This window comes from Squalius cephalus (genome assembly GCF_949319135.1).
Source record: "Squalius cephalus genome assembly, chromosome: 16".
Classification (NCBI taxonomy): domain Eukaryota; kingdom Metazoa; phylum Chordata; class Actinopteri; order Cypriniformes; family Leuciscidae; genus Squalius; species Squalius cephalus.
This window is the reverse complement of record NC_137137.1, coordinates 19,865,596-19,884,625: the sequence shown is the minus strand read 5'-3', so window position 1 is coordinate 19,884,625 and position 19,030 is coordinate 19,865,596. Positions and strand designations below refer to the sequence as shown.

Here is a 19,030-nt window from a genome sequence, read left to right as displayed (position 1 = left end):
GTGAATCAAACAACAAAAGGCAATTTTGGAATAATTTTGGCTTTTATAAGCTTTAATCTATCTATAATAAACTATGCAGTGTTATTTTACATCTGACTTTATTAGATGTCTTTTTAGCCCATATTACTCCTGAACAATAATGTCAGCAGACATTACTGAAATTAAAGCACTGGGTATATAATTTGTATATTTGTTGTATTGTATACTTTTTTTTGTTATTTGTTTTGTTAAAGCATTGCTTTTTCTTTTGCTATAGATATTTATTTAACATTTCAAAATATAAAGCAATATTAATTATGTTCTAAATGATTTTTTTCCCTTTTTTTTAATAGAACAAAAAGAACCGATAAGAATACCGTTAAAGTACCGGATCGATAAGGAGTATCGGTAAGAGTAGTGATACCGTTAAAACCTTAACGATACCCATCCCTACCGACGGTACAACAATGTAAAATCCCATAGATTTTCACTGGATTGGAGCCATATCTAAAGACTTAGACTGAGCCCTTGGCTTGGCCCGGTAAACAACTACCGATCAACCACCTAGAACAACCTAGGATCGTGTGGCACTTCAGAATCGATTGTTCATCCCAGGTAGGGCTGGGTATCAATATCTAGCCTATGTCCCGATTCGATTCGATTCGATTGTACAATTTTCACTGGCCCCGCCACAAAATAATAAATGAATAAAATAGTTATTGTTTGTGTTATTTTTGACTCATGTCTCCTTATATTGTAATAAATAAGGTTATGACACCAACATTTTAGATACCAGTGAAAATTAACAATTCGATTCCAATTTTCCAATTCCACAGCTAAAACTCCTACCCAACTAATATAAATTTCAACGATTATTTAATAAAGTAAACAGTCATTAATAAAAAAAAAAGAACAAATAATCCAACCACAAGCAATAGCACAAATAAAAAAATACAATAGAACAAAGATACAAATGAAATAATCAGTGCATTTCAGGTAGGTGTACGAGCAGTTTTCAGGTACAAAAAAACAGTGCACTCAAGTTCTCTTTCATGTCTTCTTGCTTAAGTTGACAAGGTGTGAAAACGCACTATTGATAAACTTTCGTGACAATGCATCACTGAACGTCTTTCACGCTGAAAAGCGCACCTGCATCCGCCATGTTAAGCGCTGAAAGAAAGATAAGGTCGGGTAAGGATAAGGATAACGATATCATATTAAATGTCTGCGGAAATAAATACGGAAAAAAGATTGAGAATCGATATCGAATCGACCACATTAGCCCTAATCCCAGCACAGATCAGTATTAGTCGATCTAAAAAGACGTGAAGAACATGAAAAATCCAGTTCTGAGCTCAGACTCAATAACACGTTTATGAATCATGGGCTGTCAGGGTAACACGAGTCATCTGACACCCTGAGCTGTAACAAGCCATTAGACACAGATGTGCTGGTTCACACCTGTCAGTGCATTGCAGGTATGCTGCAAATGGCATACACATCCCACAATAGTGTGTGTGAGAGACTCTTCCCCACCCTGAGCTTTCAGTTCCACTCGCTCAGTTTCATGAGTGTCATCGAGTATGACAGCTCTTACATAAAGAGAGGGAGAGATCTCCTCAGTCCACTTTGACTTGAGTGTCCTTTCAAAAGTCCCACTGCCTGTCTCTCACCCAAACATGCTCAAATCCTCATGTAAATATCCTCTATCACTCAACCGTCACATCTAGGTCAGCTCCATTACTAATTAATTACTGTTGCACAATGGTTTCCACCTACACACACACACACAGTTCTGCCTGCAAGCCCCATATTGTCATAGCTGCTAAAAATAGACAAAAGCTTTAGGGGGAAGTCATAACAACTCAGCACAACAACTCTGGATTGAGAGCGTGATCACACTGACCTTAGAGCACAACTAACACAGGCTTGCTCTAAGGGTGTAATCATTCTGCCCTTTACATCACGCCACAAGCAGGAGGTGTGATTACAGAGACCTTAGTCATCCTGCACACACAAACTCAGATGCACAATAAAGGGTAGGGCTGTGCGATTAATGTAATTGATTTTCGATTTAGATTTTGGCTTCCAACGATTATGAAAACAAGATAATCAAGGTAAAATGATTATTGTTCTGCTGTCACATTGCGGGATGTTTCATTCCTCCCCTAAGCCAAACTTAACATCCAAATCAGCCGAATAAGTGAGTGTTGTAAAATGCAGTCTACTGTTGCTAAACTGCAGGACGTGCCTGATATTAAACAGTGTCATTAAAAGAGCATTAAGCCATGAAAGAGATACTGTTCCCCAGGTGGCTTTCTGTGCACAAGATCCGAGACAGAGCGGAATACACATAGGCAAAGTATACTGTGGTCAAATAGCCTACACACAAAAATGTTAAAATGCCATTTTGGTAAGTATCCTTGTCGTAAACAGTCAGTTATGTCTTAAGTGAAAGTAAACAGTTGAGAAAGAAAACGTGTGTAACAGTATAATGGATCCGTGCATTCTGTCTTAAAGTGACAGCAGCCCAAATTACTGCTTTAGTCTGTGTCATTCATGTTAATCGAACAATAAAAGACAAATCTAAAATCAATCACTGCTCTTGAATGAACAACATTTGTAGCTTTAATAAGGATTAATCTATATTTAATGTACACTGATATGCTGTGTTATTTTACATTTGATTACTTTATTCAGTTTTTGTTGTAGGCTATAACTTATCTGAATACAACTGTTAGTACATGTTCCTGAAAAACTTAAAGCAATGTTTATTTAATTAGTATTTTTGTTCTGTTGTATTTATTTGTACAAATAAATTAAAAAAAAAAAAAAAATAATATATATATATATATATATATATATATATATATATATATATATATATATATATATATATATATATATATATATATATATATATATATATATATATATATATATATATATTAAAGACCGCTTTAACAAATATTTATTTAGTTTATAAAGTAAACACTATGTAGTGTTATTTTACATTAAATTATTACATTTCTGTACCTGAATACTATTATTAGATCTTACTTTATTTGTAACTTTCTTATATTGTATTTATCTATGCTTGTCATTAGTGTATTTGTTCTTTTTTTTTTACTGACTGGTCACTTGTCTTTAATAATGTTTGAACTTTCTGTTGGTCCGAAAAATTATCTTATCCGTGAGGCCATCCTTAAAAATATTCTTGTTTGCCGTAACCCGACCGACCCTGTCAATTTAGGACCGACCCAATTATTTATTTATTTTTCCTTTTAGTCCGATGACTTGCCGGTTGTAAACTTGCGTTAAGACCGGACAAATGTTTTTTTTTTACTCTTCAAACAACTAATACAAATGCAATAAAATAATATTAATTATATTTTAGTAAGTATTGTGAATATAAATTGCCTAGGCCTACATACAAACGTAGGCTACGTTCTTTCTTTTAAATAAAAACCCGTGGCGTCATCTATGATTATGTTTACACCATTGGTTTACGCATGTCACACTATGTCCTGTACGTTCGCTTCGTTTCATTCACTGTCAATGGTTCGCGCTTGGTAATGATGGCTGCGGCTGCAGTAAATAAAATGTTCGCGGTCATCGTTCAAAGTCATACGGGTTCGGGCACCATAATACATCTAAAAATGCATTAAAACATCTCGACGCCACTTTAACTTGGCACGAAGTTCTAGAAAAACTGTGCCCAGATCTTTTCCCATCCCATCTCCCCTCTAGTCTAACGGTGACCGCGTCGACTGACCTGAAGGAATTTTGTGAATTCTAAAGTCATTTTGATTTATTTGTTTCCCTCTGAAAATCCACTTTCATTGAAATCTAGTGGCTTCTTTTTTCTTGATTCTGCCTCATTTCTTTTTTTTTTTTCAAATGAATGCAGCTGGAATTAATGCAATAAACATGTTTTTTGACAAAGATTTCAAATTGTTTGTGGTCTATATAACTTGCATCAGAATGAGGTTTGCAATGGTGCACCTGAAGGCACGGGTTGAAGACCCAGTCAGTGACGTCACGATATGCAAATTTGTTTAAATTCATACCTACGTAATCACCATGACCAAAATTTTACTTTTTTCTTTTTTTACATTGAATCTTGAAAAAATATATATAGACATACCTACCGGCCCTTTTTATTTTTTGCTGTTACTGCAAACCAAAATATTTTTAAGGATGGCCTGACTCAAAAACCATGAGTTTTCTGATACGTTGCACCACTGCCACAAATGCTTTAAAACTTTTGCCAACAGCATCGTGCCTCTTTACGCACAATTTGACTCATCTCCTGAGTCTTATTGTTCCTCTGAGGAAGAGAATAGTGCGAGTCTCTCAAGCAGTCAATAAACACTCTCAGTATTGGCTATGTGATGTACACTTGGCAAAACCTAATACAGTCTGGTGACACCTACAGTTGTAAAGCACCAGAAATGAATCTCACATGGTGTGAGGCTGCAGTATGTTGTTATAAAGAGGCTGCATATACTCCACCTACACAAACACCCTTCACAGAGCCCCTGACCTAGAAAAGAGAGTTCTTAAGATGTTGCAGAGTTATTCCAAACATCTGCCTGTGCCGTTTACCGTTACACCACATTCATTCACATATTCATTCCCTCACAACCTAACAAATAAAGCCACAGCTGCCAGAGTCAGAAGTCAGAGATTCTGCTAATACAGACATAACACTCTAAGATGCTATCTTTTAGACACTCACAACCCAAACAGTATCTAGACACACATATCTGTTCAGTGTTTCCCACAGGATTTTTGTTAAACTTTGGTGGGTGGTCCTCTGTCCCTCTAAGGGGGTCCAGGGGCATACCGAGCTTTTATTTTGACAGAAAATGAAGTCAAGCTTTTATTTTGGTGGAAAACACCTGTGAAATGCTGTAATTGACAACTATGCAAATGTGAACAATAATGCGTAACTGCATTCCTTCATGCAAGCTAAACTCAGCACATGCACAGTTCACTGCATTCATTCACTGTGATCACGTGCTGATACCACAGATAAATCAATGTATGGGAAACACTGCTGTTCTTAGCAGGCTTGTGTGGTGGTAAATGGCAGTGTTGACTGGGTGATAAAAACTCAGGCCAACAGAAAATGACAAGCTGATTTACGATGCCAATAAATATGGACTAAGTGATAATCTGCTGAACAGACTTATTATCACTCTTCTCTACAGTCAATCCATGTTCAGCATGCAGCATCCTTTCTATAGCCTTATCCCATAATAATCACAATGCACAAGCCTGAGGATTCAGAGCCAGAACGTTAACTTTAAAGCTTCTTATTCTCCTATGCATCAAGATTCTGAATTTTGTTTTTTCCCCGCAAGTGTACGATTCAGCCAGATTGTGTGCCATATTGTGCTTGCTGCCAATCACACAAAACCACTGAACAAATATATACCTTTAAGCAATTTAATGCATCATTGAAGTACTCATTTAAAAAAAAAAAAAAAGATCTTACTGACCCTAACCTTTTGAGTCGTAGTGTAGATTTGAGACAAAAAGTTAAAACAAGTTCTTGGTTGTAGACTGTAATTGGCAATTCACTGGTATCTTGATTCCAGCCAAAGGCAGAAATATCCAGTAATTAGCAATAGTTACTAATCTGGCATCTGGGTTTTAACAACAGTCTGTAAATTAGATTTGCTGACCTTTGCCATTTCCTCAGCTCCACCCACAGTGAGGGGCTGACGATGGGCTGAGTGACGAATAAGAGAATCCGTCCCGATTTCCAAGCGAGGACGCTTCATCTCAGAGTACTCCACTTCTGATTGGCTGCTGTGGTCCTGCAGGTAAATGTGTTCATATCGGATGTGGGACTCTTGACCTCTGTAGAGGAAGAAAAGAGCAGGAGGAGAAGTGAATTATGGGTAAGATTAACCTAATTTTAAAAGAATGTCAGGATGAAAAGGTTGACGAAGTGGATTCATCATTTTTGCACACACTTAAGTTCACATTTAACAGTAGTTACATCAACAAAACACAACAGACCTCAGATGGGTGAATATGATTCCAGTAATACAAGACACTTCATATTCATAAGGAGGGCAAGACTTAATTTTATTCATTGGGAATTAATCGGATCATGAAAAAGTGGGTGTTTCATACCAGAATGAAGTCAAACTAAATGTGTAACATCAACTAGCAATTAATAATTACTGCATTAATTAACAAAATTTTGGAAAGGCTGCACTGCCTAAAAATAAACATTGTCCAATAAAATCTACAAAATACAATACAATGTCATGGATGACTGAGAATCCCCATAGACATACAGTGAGGAAAATAAGTATTTGAACACCCTGCTATTTTGCAAGTTCTCCCACTTGGAAATCATGGAGGGGTCTGAAATTGTCATCGTAGGTGCATGTCCACTGTGAGAGACATAATCTAAAAAAAAAAAATCCAGAAATCACAATATATGATTTTTTAACTATTTATTTGTATGATACAGCTGCAAATCAGTATTTGAACACCTGTCTATCAGCTAGAATTCTGACCCTCAAAGACCTGTTAGTCTGCCTTTAAAATGTCCACCTCCACTCCATTTATTATCCTAAATTAGATGCACCTGTTTGAGGTCGTTAGCTGCATAAAGACACCTGTCCACCCCATACAATCAGTAAGAATCCAACTACTAACATGGCCAAGACCAAAGAGCTGTCCAAAGACACTAGAGACAAAATTGTACACCTCCACAAGGCTGGAAAGGGCTACGGGGAAATTGCCAAGCAGCTTGGTGAAAAAAGGTCCACTGTTGGAGCAATCATTAGAAAATGGAAGAAGCTAAAAATGACTGTCAATCTCCCTCGGACTGGGGCTCCATGCAAGATCTCACCTCGTGGGGTCTCAATGATCCTAAGAAAGGTGAGAAATCAGCCCAGAACTACACGGGAGGAGCTGGTCAATGACCTGAAAAGAGCTGGGACCACCGTTTCCAAGGTTACTGTTGGTAATACACTAAGACGTCATGGTTTGAAATCATGCATGGCACGGAAGGTTCCCCTGCTTAAACCAGCACATGTCAAGGCCCGTCTTAAGTTTGCCAATGACCATTTGGATGATCCAGAGGAGTCATGGGAGAAAGTCATGTGGTCAGATGAGACCAAAATAGAACTTTTTGGTCATAATTCCACTAAACGTGTTTGGAGGAAGAAGAATGATGAGTACCATCCCAAGAAGCATGGGGGTGGTAGCATCATGCTTTGGGGGTGTTTTTCTGCACATGGGACAGGGCGACTGCACTGTATCTACACTGTATTTTGGGGAACAACCTCCTTCCCTCAGTTAGAGCATTGAAGATGGGTCGAGGCTGGGTCTTCCAACATGACAATGACCCGAAGCACACAGCCAGGATAACCAAGGAGTGGCTCTGTAAGAAGCATATCAAGGTTCTGGCGTGGCCTAGCCAGTCTCCAGACCTAAACCCAATAGATAATCTTTGGAGGGAGCTCAAACTCCGTGTTTCTCAGCGACAGCCCAGAAACCTGACTGATCTAGAGAAGATCTGTGTGGAGGAGTGGGCCAAAATCCCTCCTGCAGTGTGTGCAAACCTGGTGAAAAACTACAGGAAACGTTTGACCTCTGTAATTGCAAACAAATGCTACTGTACCAAATATTAACATTGATTTTCTCAGGTGTTCAAATACTTATTTGCAGCTGTATCATACAAATAAATAGTTAAAAAATCATACATTGTGATTTCTGGATTTTTTTTTAGATTATGTCTCTCACAGTGGACATGCACCTACAATGACAATTTCAGACCTCTCCATGATTTCTAAGTGGGAGAACTTGCAAAATAGCAGGGTGTTCAAATACTTATTTTCCTCACTGTATGAACCAGCACTTATCACCAGCACTAGACATCCATTAAGGATGGGTCCAATGAAACAACCAGTAATACAAGGCCAGGCAGGACAGGTCATGATCTCTGCAATTACTCCACAAATCATCGGATAAGTACAGGCCTCTCGGACCAAAGATGAGTATAACCATGGCAATGTTTGAGTGCTGGAGGCAACAGTGCCTTGCGGTGCTTGGTACAGGAGTGAGCCTTTTCACACAAGAGTGCGAGTAGTGAACTGACCTTGATGGTGGTGGAAAGATTGTGCGATATAAGAGGAAACCTTGAACCAGTATGCTTGAACCTCACACAAATACATTATTCACATCAATCTCACATACACACATCTCTTGTTCTCGCTTTAAGTCAACCAAACATCTGTCCTTCCTGTGTTATATCTGATTCTACAACGCAGCAATAATACTGAGTGTGATTGGATGCCAATGCTTCATCCCAGACCAAAGTTTGTGATTATATATTGATATGATAATAAAAAGAATAATATGTTTTTATTATTATTATTACTATTATTATTTAAATAAGACAGTACTATTGTAATATTTCACAGTCAAAAAAGAAACCAAGTAATAATTGAACAGCACCCCACTGAGAGAACAGTACAACTGTAAAATGACATTACTTATGGTTGCCGCATATTGAGTTCCCAAATGCACGTTATAACTTAAGCGACCCAAACTTATATTTTATTTTGATTAATCGTGCAGCCCTACACGTACGCATTTTGATTGAGGCACTAATGGGGTGATTTTCTGTACTTTGTGTGATCAAGTGGTTCACAGGCCTTCCTGTAGCTCAGACTGATCAAGAGCAAACACATACACACATAAACCCAATAACCCTAAACGGCAATAGTACACATCACACTAAAACCACATGGACACACACACACACAGCTTAAAAAGACTTTCCCATCCTGTGCCAAAGCCAGAGATCAGACACATATGAACACACTAAAATACACACATGCATGCAATACCCCTAGACATCTACACATCCGCATTAGTTTCCCCGCAGATCACGCACACTGCAGACTGTCTGTGTTATACATTTATAAAAACTAATATCAACAATATCTTGCACATACTTTGCATTTAAATAAGTAAGAAACAATTAGAGGTGAAATAAGGTCATTAAGATTATTAAGACAAACTAGACAACTGAGGTTTAAAACTATAGCGCTTGTGTATAAATGGGTGTGCCTAAATATGTGGATTGTACTCCGTTGAGAACAAGAATGGGTGTATCCCTCATATCAATTACATGGTCTACCCAGCTTAAATAAACAGTACACACAGACTCCAGCACAGAGCGTGATTAATACAAACAAAGGCTGACGTAAATGCATGCGTGCGTGCCAGTACCACACCACACAGACAATGAAACAGAGAGCAGGAACATTATAATGATATATGAATACTACAGGCAAAACAAGACACTTTAAGAGCATTTGAAGCGAGGAGAGGAAAAGATGTCAGACCGCGTTCCTTATTACATAATCACACACAACTGCTCAATCCTGGCCTGGAATCAGAGTCAGACAGTTCAAAGAACCAAAGTCACATTGGAATTGGTTTTGATTGAACTTGCATTGTGTGAATAACCATTATTACATCAAATTGTTGAAACTGAAACAATATGGTTTCTATAATAGATGATATCAATACTGATAGCTAGAAAGTAGGATGGCCAATTTCATACAGATATATATAATTAAAAAATGCTAGCAAATAAGATGTAAGATGTAAGCAAATAAGATGTTTTGTACCAATACACTATCGTTCAAAAGATTGGGGTCAGTCATTTGTTTGTTTTGTTTTTTTATAAATCAATACTTTTATTCAGCAAGGGTGTGTTAAATTGATTAAAAAAATGATAGTAAAGAATTTCTATTTTAATTAAAGGTACAATATGCAAGAATTTTGTATCAAAATTAGTGATCGACCGATATTGATTTTTTATAACCGATACCGATTATTTGCATGTTTATGTGCCGATTACCGATATGCAGAACCGATATTTATTTACTGTTATACTTCTGTTTTTTACACAATTATTACAACACAAATGAACTGAACAAACAATTTTATTTATAACAATCACTCCCTCCTTGCATATGTAAAAAAAACTTTATATTTATACACAAATAAATAGAGGGGTCTGAGTCCAAAAAATAAAGTGCACTGTTACTAAGTGTCTTTGTTTAAAAATAAAAGCTTTGATGAGGTAAAAAATAAAGCACAAAAATGATTCTAACATATATTCAAAGATAGTTGAGTGATGTATCTTTAAGTGGTTCCACATGTTGGAGGTATTTTTTGTATTGTATTTTGTATTGAAATGTAATTTATTTTAAACAGTTTTAGAAGGTTTATGTGCCGTTTAATAGGTTTAAAGAGTGAGGAATAATTCACTGGGTAATATTAATTCACTGAATAATATTAGCTGGAATATAACATTGTCAGGAAAGTAACAAACAAAACAGCATATTTGCATTTTCCAACTAGTATGTTATTAATGAAATCCTAAATGCATAGATAAAGTACTGTTTATCTATGCATTTACACAGAACTATAACTTAGGCTACTCAACCGCGATCGCGCGTGGAGATAATAAATAATTAATTTCCACAAAGCAGTATATTTAGATGTGTATTAGCATTTTTTTCGAGACTATATAAACAGCACTTTGTCAGTTGGCATTTCATGATCTAGATTGAATCTAGATCATGAAATGCCAACTGACAAAGTGCTGTTTATCTATGCATTTATTTTACACAGAACTACTCAACCGCGATCGCGCGTGGACATAATAAATAATTAATTTCCACAAAGCGGTATATTTAGATGTGTATTAGCGAAATAATTGCTATGTAGTAAATGATAATATAATCTAGGATGTTTAAACAAGATAATCTTGTCAAAAGTTTCATTCAGTGGCCGTGCTTGAGCATTCCTGGTCATCAACCCAGTGAGTGCTCAGCAATATGAATGAACGAACTTTTTTCTCGAGACTAATGGTGAGCAAATACAACAGATAGAGAATAAAATTCAGCGCTTTTATTTTCAACATTCACTCATTCATGTCTGTTTTATTTAATCCATGTAAATTTACGTCTTTATTGGGGCAGGACATGCCGGATTTCGCTACGTGACTCATGAGTTCGTCTCAATTTTTTAGAACCAAGCTGCATAAATAAACTATATCAGGCATTCATGTCTCAAATCTCATTTCTGCATGTCTGTTATGTTAAATAAAGTTGAATAATTAAAGCAAAGCAAGCAGAACATATGTTTTACCTGTGCACAGAGTTGTTGTTGACTGATCTCCTCAGACGCGGGCTGCAATTGCGGAATTCTCGAAACGGCCACAAGATGGCGCCGTTTATCGGCGAATCCGATATTACAAAACCGATACCCGATTATGGGAAAATGCTTAAATATCGGGAAAAATATCGGTAAACCGACACATCGGTCGATCACTAATCAAAATATCCAAAAACCACTTGCACAGTGTTATACATTTCTTTCAATTGTGTACTTACGTTATCCTAAATGTTTCAAAGAATTTGTAAATTCAGAGAAATTCACAATTTTAAATAGAGCCGGTCCCTTGTCACTTGTCGCCTGTCAATAACATAATATCCGCGTTATCCCTGGTTTCCACTTGTACTGCCATAGTAACCATGGCCGCATGGCGATAGACGTGGCAAACTGTGTAACGTCTCTAGCGGCACGCACGCGCTGTTGTTGTTTCGTTCAAACATTATGGACCATGGCAAACAGACTTTAGGACAAAAAGAGAAATAAAACGAGGATCAATATCGGCGTGGCGTTTTCGAGATGCCGAGAGCTCCACGTCCGCAACAAACTTCGACTTGACAGAGGCGCCTCTCTTGCATGTACTTTATTAGACAGGTGAGCAAATGTACATAAAACAAATCAATGTTATAAAGCTCAACATGATGAAATGTTACAATATGATCAGTATGTTATTCTAATGTTGATCTATCTTACTGCTAGTCTCATACAGCCAACAAACTAACACATAGAATAACATTTTAACTTTCAACACACTCAAATGCAGTTTAGTGTGATAGTGTAGACCTAGTGAAACAGCGCTGCGTTACCTCACAATTTCAATTTGTTACATAAACTGACAAGTTTGAGTAGTAATTCAGCACTTGCGGGTAGTTCGGTAGAAAGAAATGTCCTCATTCCTTTATATCTGCAGGACTCGCGTGTGGCGCTGATATCTGTCTCTCATTAGCGATCGCGACCTGCTTCATACCACAGTCATGTTAAAAAACATGAATGTATTCACTCATCCATTAACATTATTTTCCATTAAAATTATAAGATCAAGTTCCATGATTCCCCTTATTCACTGCGTCATCAATTTTCGCCTTTGTTATTATAAGAGGTTAGCGACCCCTAGCAGCGAAAAAAATTACATTGTAGCCTTAAATGCCGTTCTTTTTTACTTTTTATTCATCAATGAATCCTGAAAAAACTATCATAGGTTTCAAAAAAACTAAGCAGCACAACTGTCTGTTTCCAACATTGATAATAAATCCGCATATTAGAATGATTTCTGAAGGATCATGATCATACTATTGCTGCATACTTATCAAAAATGTCAAAATAATAAAGTCCTTTCACGTCACCATTTCGCCTGTTGTTGTCAGCCTACACTTCACATGATAGGCCTGTAGGTGGCGCCTGGGCATCATTAAACCAACTATGATAGTTTGATCAAATGGTAAACGGTGTATAAATATACATAGACTAAATACAAGAGACTCGAATAATAACTTACCATTAATGCTACTTTTGGTGCTGGTTTTGTGCAGTGCTTTGTAGTCAATTAACATCCATTGTTTCAACGACGCAGATTCAGATCGCTTCATAAATGTAAATTCGTCAGTCCATGTAATTTTCGAATGATTTATGAATGACCAGAAAATTACCGCTCCACTTCACATTGTCCAATAAAACGTTAACTTCTTGTGCCAGATGATGATTGGTCGGTGTATTATACATGACAAACAGGCATCAATGAATTATGTAATATTTTAAAATATGTAATAAGTGGATTTTTAACTGAATCGACACACTACCTTTGATTATTAAAAAAAGTTTGGTTTATTTTTTTCCTGCCATCGAGCCATATACACTAGTGCATTTTCGTTTTAAAACGCATAACTTTTGCTACAGTTACGCCTGCAGTCCACACTACGGTTTTTAGACCCTCGAAAATGGAGACTGACCCCCTCAGTCAAGTCCGAAGCAAGACACACGCAAGTGACGCACGCAACCTATAGCAACGCGTTTTGGCAACGACACCTCAGACTGACAAAAACTTGAAGTTTTTTACACATTGTCATGTTAATTATAATCAAATGCATTTTGTTTTATTGACCACAATATTATCTTTGATATTTGTTTGAGAGGGGCACTTTTGATTAATTCTGAAAAAGGGCAGAGACTTGAACCCCCCTTTTTCTTGTCTCAGCCTCAGACGTCACGCCCATCTGATGCATATGGTACACTTTTCTGCAAACACTTCAGGAGTTTCGAAGTTGCGATCTGATTTGTTGAATTCTACAGGATGTCCGCGAGACGCGTGTGTCGCGTTCTTTAACAGTCCGCCTGGAAACAAATGCGTGATCCCAAAATCCAAAATGGAAGAACGCCATTGTGTTTACAACTTGACAATGAGCGCATACCAGGATCAAAATAACGCTGGACTTCAGTATGTTAAGTTCGCGGCTCCGTTGTTGCAGTAAACTAGCACGTTCTTGAATGAATAATTTATTAGATGCACACCGGTCTGTTATTGTAGAGACATCGACATAATATTTTCATGCCCCTAAACATGATGCGGAACAAAATTAACTGTGATTGGTTGCGTTACATGTCAGTCAAACGTCCTCTTGGGCGGTCCTTGGCCAAGAAAAGCTGTGATAGAGTCCAGACCTTCTGCCGTCAGTCTGAAGGTCTGGCTACGCGAGACTACCCTTTTTCCTAGCAAGCAACAAATCACGCGGTTAGGCAGTTAACTGCTCCAACCCAGCAAGCAAGTGATCGCGTCGGTGCCTCCATGTCCTGATTATATTGCCTGCTATATTTGCTTCTTATTTATTAAATTTGGCAATTTGTTTATGAAACATTGATTCAAATTAAGATACAATTTATGCTAAATGAAATTCACTTTAAAGAAGGGTTTTCTACAAAACAAAACTTAAATGAAGTGGTCAAAATCATGTCTGACCCACTCCACATGTCTCCCGATATATTGCCCATCTTATGATCCTATCTTACTCATGCTGTTCACTTTTCATATAAATCAACATAGATTAAATAAAAAAAAAAACATATTATTTCAACATAAATGTGGAACTAAATGCGTTTTCTTTAATGGCTACAACACGTATAGTAAAGTACAGAGAAATTTAATGTCGGAGCGGGGTTTGAGCAAACGCAGTTTTACCGGTGAGCATGTGGGGGGGAGGTGTGATTTTCGAATAAAAATCAAATAATTCCCAGCGATCATCGAATATTATTTTTGCTTAAAATGGCCATCCCTACTATCCATAAGTTTTGCCCAGTTATTTATGGGATGATGCAATAGGCTATTTCGTTTCATTTTTGAGTTGAAAATTTTGAATTATTAACACAGGCTAATAAACATATTAACAACAATAACATGAAATAATATTTATTTCTATAACTTTGTTTTTTTCGATATCTTTTGAGTTTAATAGTTATTATGGAACAGTTTTTGTCATCGTTTGTAACCCATTTTTTGTACAATAAATTATTCAAAGTTTCAACAAGTTGCGTTTGGACTGTTACCCGAAAAACAATGTCTAAAGAAATAGGAATTGAAGTTTAGCCCAACTCACCAGAACTAAGCAATGTTGGGGCATGTTGAGCTCGGCTTGTTCTTTCAGTAGCTTTCTCTTCTTTTGCCAGTCACCAATGTTCTGTTTGAATAATGTCATCTGGCTGCTAGCGCCATTAACTGTAACTTATAGCCTACACCACATAAGAGAAGTATTGCTATAAGCACTTGCAATTAAAATCTAACTCCAGCTGTTTATGTTAAGCTTTTGTCTTGTATGCCTTTGTTTGTGTATTTAATTGAACATTATCTGCAAAAAAAACAACAACAACAAAAAAAACCTTGCGCTAATGACCTCACCACGCGGTAGGCATCTCATTACTGTGGTATTGCGGGAATGTGGTAATCGTCACAGCCCTAATTAAAATATCATAATTCCAACGGAACAGAAGAAAAGAGTGACAGGATCACATCAAAGCCCTGGTGTGTTTGTGTCTGGAATTGAAGTGTGTTCAAGTTTGTTTGTCTATCTGCACTGGTGAATTCACTAGTGGGTTCACTGGTGGAACTAATCTAAACCAAAGCAAAGGTAGCATGTACATTAGCAAAACACAATCTGTGAAACAGTGTTTAGAGGAAAAATACTGAAACACTAAAACCAAAATCAACCAATTTCAATAGGTGCTTGGCACTTACATTATCATTTCACACTGCAGCTTCCATCCATGCTCTCGCTCTCTTTCTGTGAGAGGGCAAGATAATCTGATCTGCAGGCAGAATTCGTCATACACACAGTCACACAGACAAGAGAGTGACACAGAGAGAGCTTTAACTGGCCCCTGACCTCATTCTGAATTGAGGACAGATCATGCGTGCTGAGCGTTTGAACTATTGTAGAGGAACTTTGCTCTTGTACTGCTGCCATGCTCTCTGTCTCTCCTTTTCTCCCTCTACCATCATTCCATCTCACTCTTTCACTAGCACACTTTCCAACCCTTTTCTGTTCCATCCATGTTGCTTTGATCTCCCTCTATCCCTTATTATCTCTCGTTCTGCAGAGGATAAAAGGTGATTAGACCACAAAACACTGTTTCAACCCCTATCACTTATGTCATCACAAAACAACAAAAAAAGGCTTATGTCTTTAAAAGACCAAAGGCAGGCCACAATTTACACAGTCAAAACTTGACCAAAATAAAAAAAGGTCTACAATTGATCCAGGTGCATTCGATCCTTTGATTCATATTGTGCAGCCTTACTACTCCATAAAAATTATTTTGAACTGCACAAGATGTGATTGTGTGTGCTACGAGATTTTCATTTGCACTCGTTGTTTTTCATTTCAATGACCATCAAAAAAGCAAGCAAACATTTCCGCGTGGGGAAGAGCAGACATACACATCTTACCCACACACAAACACTTTAGCATTTAGCATAGGTTTTTATTACATTTATCTCACTTAAATGTTTGCTCACTCATTGCATTTTACAATGGGGTAATTTTGTTAAGAGTTTACACAACACAAGGAAGCTTGATTTCAATCTTTGAATTAAATTGAAAAAAGTAGCACAAATACAACAGAATAAAATATACGGTGCCCTTGATACAGAGTAATTACTTAATTAATTAAGTAGTAATAGACGTTGTAATAACATGTAACAAAATGTAGCCTACTTAACATGTAACTAAGTTATGGAACAGCCTGTACTTACAGATTGTAATTACACACATGTAATAGGCAGCTACTGTTACACATGTGTAACAAGCCGAGTTGGATAAGGTTTATAGATACACATGAAGTACACTTAAGTATATTCTTGATACACTTTATTTTACGTAGCTTATACCTGTGTAATATTATGTAATTAGGAAACTACTGCATGCATTTAAGCTGTGAACTAGTAAGTTAAATCAAACTAAGGCAGAGATGGATAAGTTATGTATACACAAAGTACACTTAAGTACATTCTTGATACACTTTATTTTACGTAGCTCATCCCTGTGTAATATTATGTAATTACAATGTAATTAGGAAACTACTGCATGCATTTAAGCTGTGAACTAGTGAGTTAAATCAAAGTAAGGCAGAGATGGATAAGGTATGTATACACAAAGTACACTTAAGTACATTCTTGATACACTTTATTTTACGTAGCTTATACCTGTGTAATTGCAATGTAATTGCAATGTAATTAAGAAGCTACTGCATGCATTTAAGCTGTGAACTAGTGAGTTAAATCAAAGTAAGGCAGAGATGGATAAGGTATGTATACACAAAGTACACTTAAGTACATTCTTGATACATTTTATTTTACGTAGCTTATACCTGTGTAATATTTTGTAATTGCAATGTAATTAGGAAGCTAATGCATGTATTTAAGCTATGAACTAGTGGGTTCATTCAGATGGATAACATATGTAGATACAAAGGAAGTGCACTTAAGTACAATCTTGATACACTTTTTTACACTATTTTATGTTACATACAAGTAATGCTACAGAACATACACATTTACCATGTGTAACTGCAGACCTTATAGCCTAACATATTTAAGTACTTGTTGTTACATTGTGTTATACTAAGTACTTTCTTACATAATTACAGTGTACCAAGTCCGTAACACGTATGTAACAGACTCGGCTTGTTACACATGTGTAACAGTAGCTGCCTATTACATGTGCGTAATTACAATCTGTAAGTACAGGCTGTTCCATAACTTAGTTACATGTTAAGTACATTTTGTTACATGTTATTACAAAGTCTATTACTAAGTAATTAATTAAGTAATTACTCTGTATCAAGGGCACCGTAAAATAAAGTGTTACCGAGAAGGGTTTTTGGTTAGGTCTAACACTAGCATTCAGAAACTGAATAAAGTATTCAAATGTACAATAACACTGGATAGTCTTTTAGTCCTGACTAAATTATATACATAGGCTATCAATCCTGGTTCCTTACAATTAAAGCTATCTTTTGTTGTTTTGACAACAACAGTAAAGACAGACAAATATGGCTGATGTCACTTTAAGAGCTAGAGCACGGATCCATTCCTGTTTTCATTATACTGTCTGTCACACAATATATGCTTATTTACAGTAAGACATAGCCGACTGTGTTTACGAGCATACTAACCAAGACCAGAATTTTGACACAATTTTGCACGTTTTTTCCTGTTAGAGCAATATAATCAGCGAAAAAGAACTTTTGTTACTGGCGAGCTGTTTGTGTGCACGCAGAGAAAACCATCTCTCAGAGAGCGCGAGTACTGAATATTTTAAAATTGCTTGAATGTTTAAACTGGTAAGACTTAAAAAGGGAAAATGATAAACTTTAGTTACGATGCAATGCTGGTCGATTGTGCAAGCGATAATTCCGTCATGTCCCGACTCTTAAACGCGAGAGTGTAGTATCGCTTGACGCTTGCATTGTGCAACCTATTTTGAGAGACGAGAAAGAGAAGACGAAGCAGCACCGCTGAACACTCACGGTGTTTGTGAAATTGCATCTCCCAGAAAAAATTTTTAATTATTGATTTGATTTTATAATCTGTGTGGATTAATTTACTCATACAATCTACATGCTGAAGTGAATACCCGGGCCTTAAGAAAGTGGCGGGGTTTGATTGGATTAAATGATTAAAGAAGTCTGGCATACATCACCAGAGGGAAGTTTGTCGTTTCACCAGATCAATAACAACCATTTAGAAAATAGGGTAAATTTTCATTTCATGTTGCCTTTAAAGCCCAGGACACACCAAACCGACGCCAAAGAACTAGCGCTGATGAAAGCCGACTGTGTTGTCGCCTCGCGTCGGGGGAAAAAAACTGCACTTGAACACACCGAGAGAACTACAGCCGTCTGTCAGCTAGAATGTGCGTTCTGCGCCTGTGTGTAAATGAGACAACTGTCTATTTCTGAAGATATATTCATCTATATTCGTCATTCAAAAAGGGGAAACCGACGCTGCAGGTTGTAGATGTGCTTACCATTTAGAATATCAATACTTCTAAACGCTTTCTTTATTCCACTCTGCTCATGTTAATATTGAAATATTCACCAAGAAACACTAAGGTAAGATGACCTAACATTAGAACAGCCTTCTATCTGTACCGTTTTGACTGTTTTTTTGTTTTTTTTGCTATTATTCTCGTGCACTGACTCGTTCACTAAGCTGACCAACCAATCAGAGTTCTCTCTCTCACTGACGGCTCGACACCGCTTCAACATGTCGAATCGGCCGGAAAAAAGCAGACGAGGACCAATTTCAGCCGACTGTGCGGAACCGTGTGGCACACAC

General features: G+C 37.0%; 1 protein-coding gene across 4 annotated transcripts in view; it reads right to left on the bottom strand.

Annotated features, from left to right (window-relative positions):
- The window catches only part of ncor2 (nuclear receptor corepressor 2), a 117,882-nt gene that overhangs the window by 59,293 nt on the left and 39,559 nt on the right, over positions 1–19,030 (bottom strand). For all 4 annotated transcript variants that reach the window (XM_079896701.1, XM_079896703.1, XM_079896702.1 and 1 more), the window contains exon 4: positions 5,673–5,850. In XM_079896701.1, the coding sequence (XP_079752827.1) occupies positions 5,673–5,850 (178 nt within the window). The remainder of the gene's footprint in view (positions 1–5,672; positions 5,851–19,030) is intronic.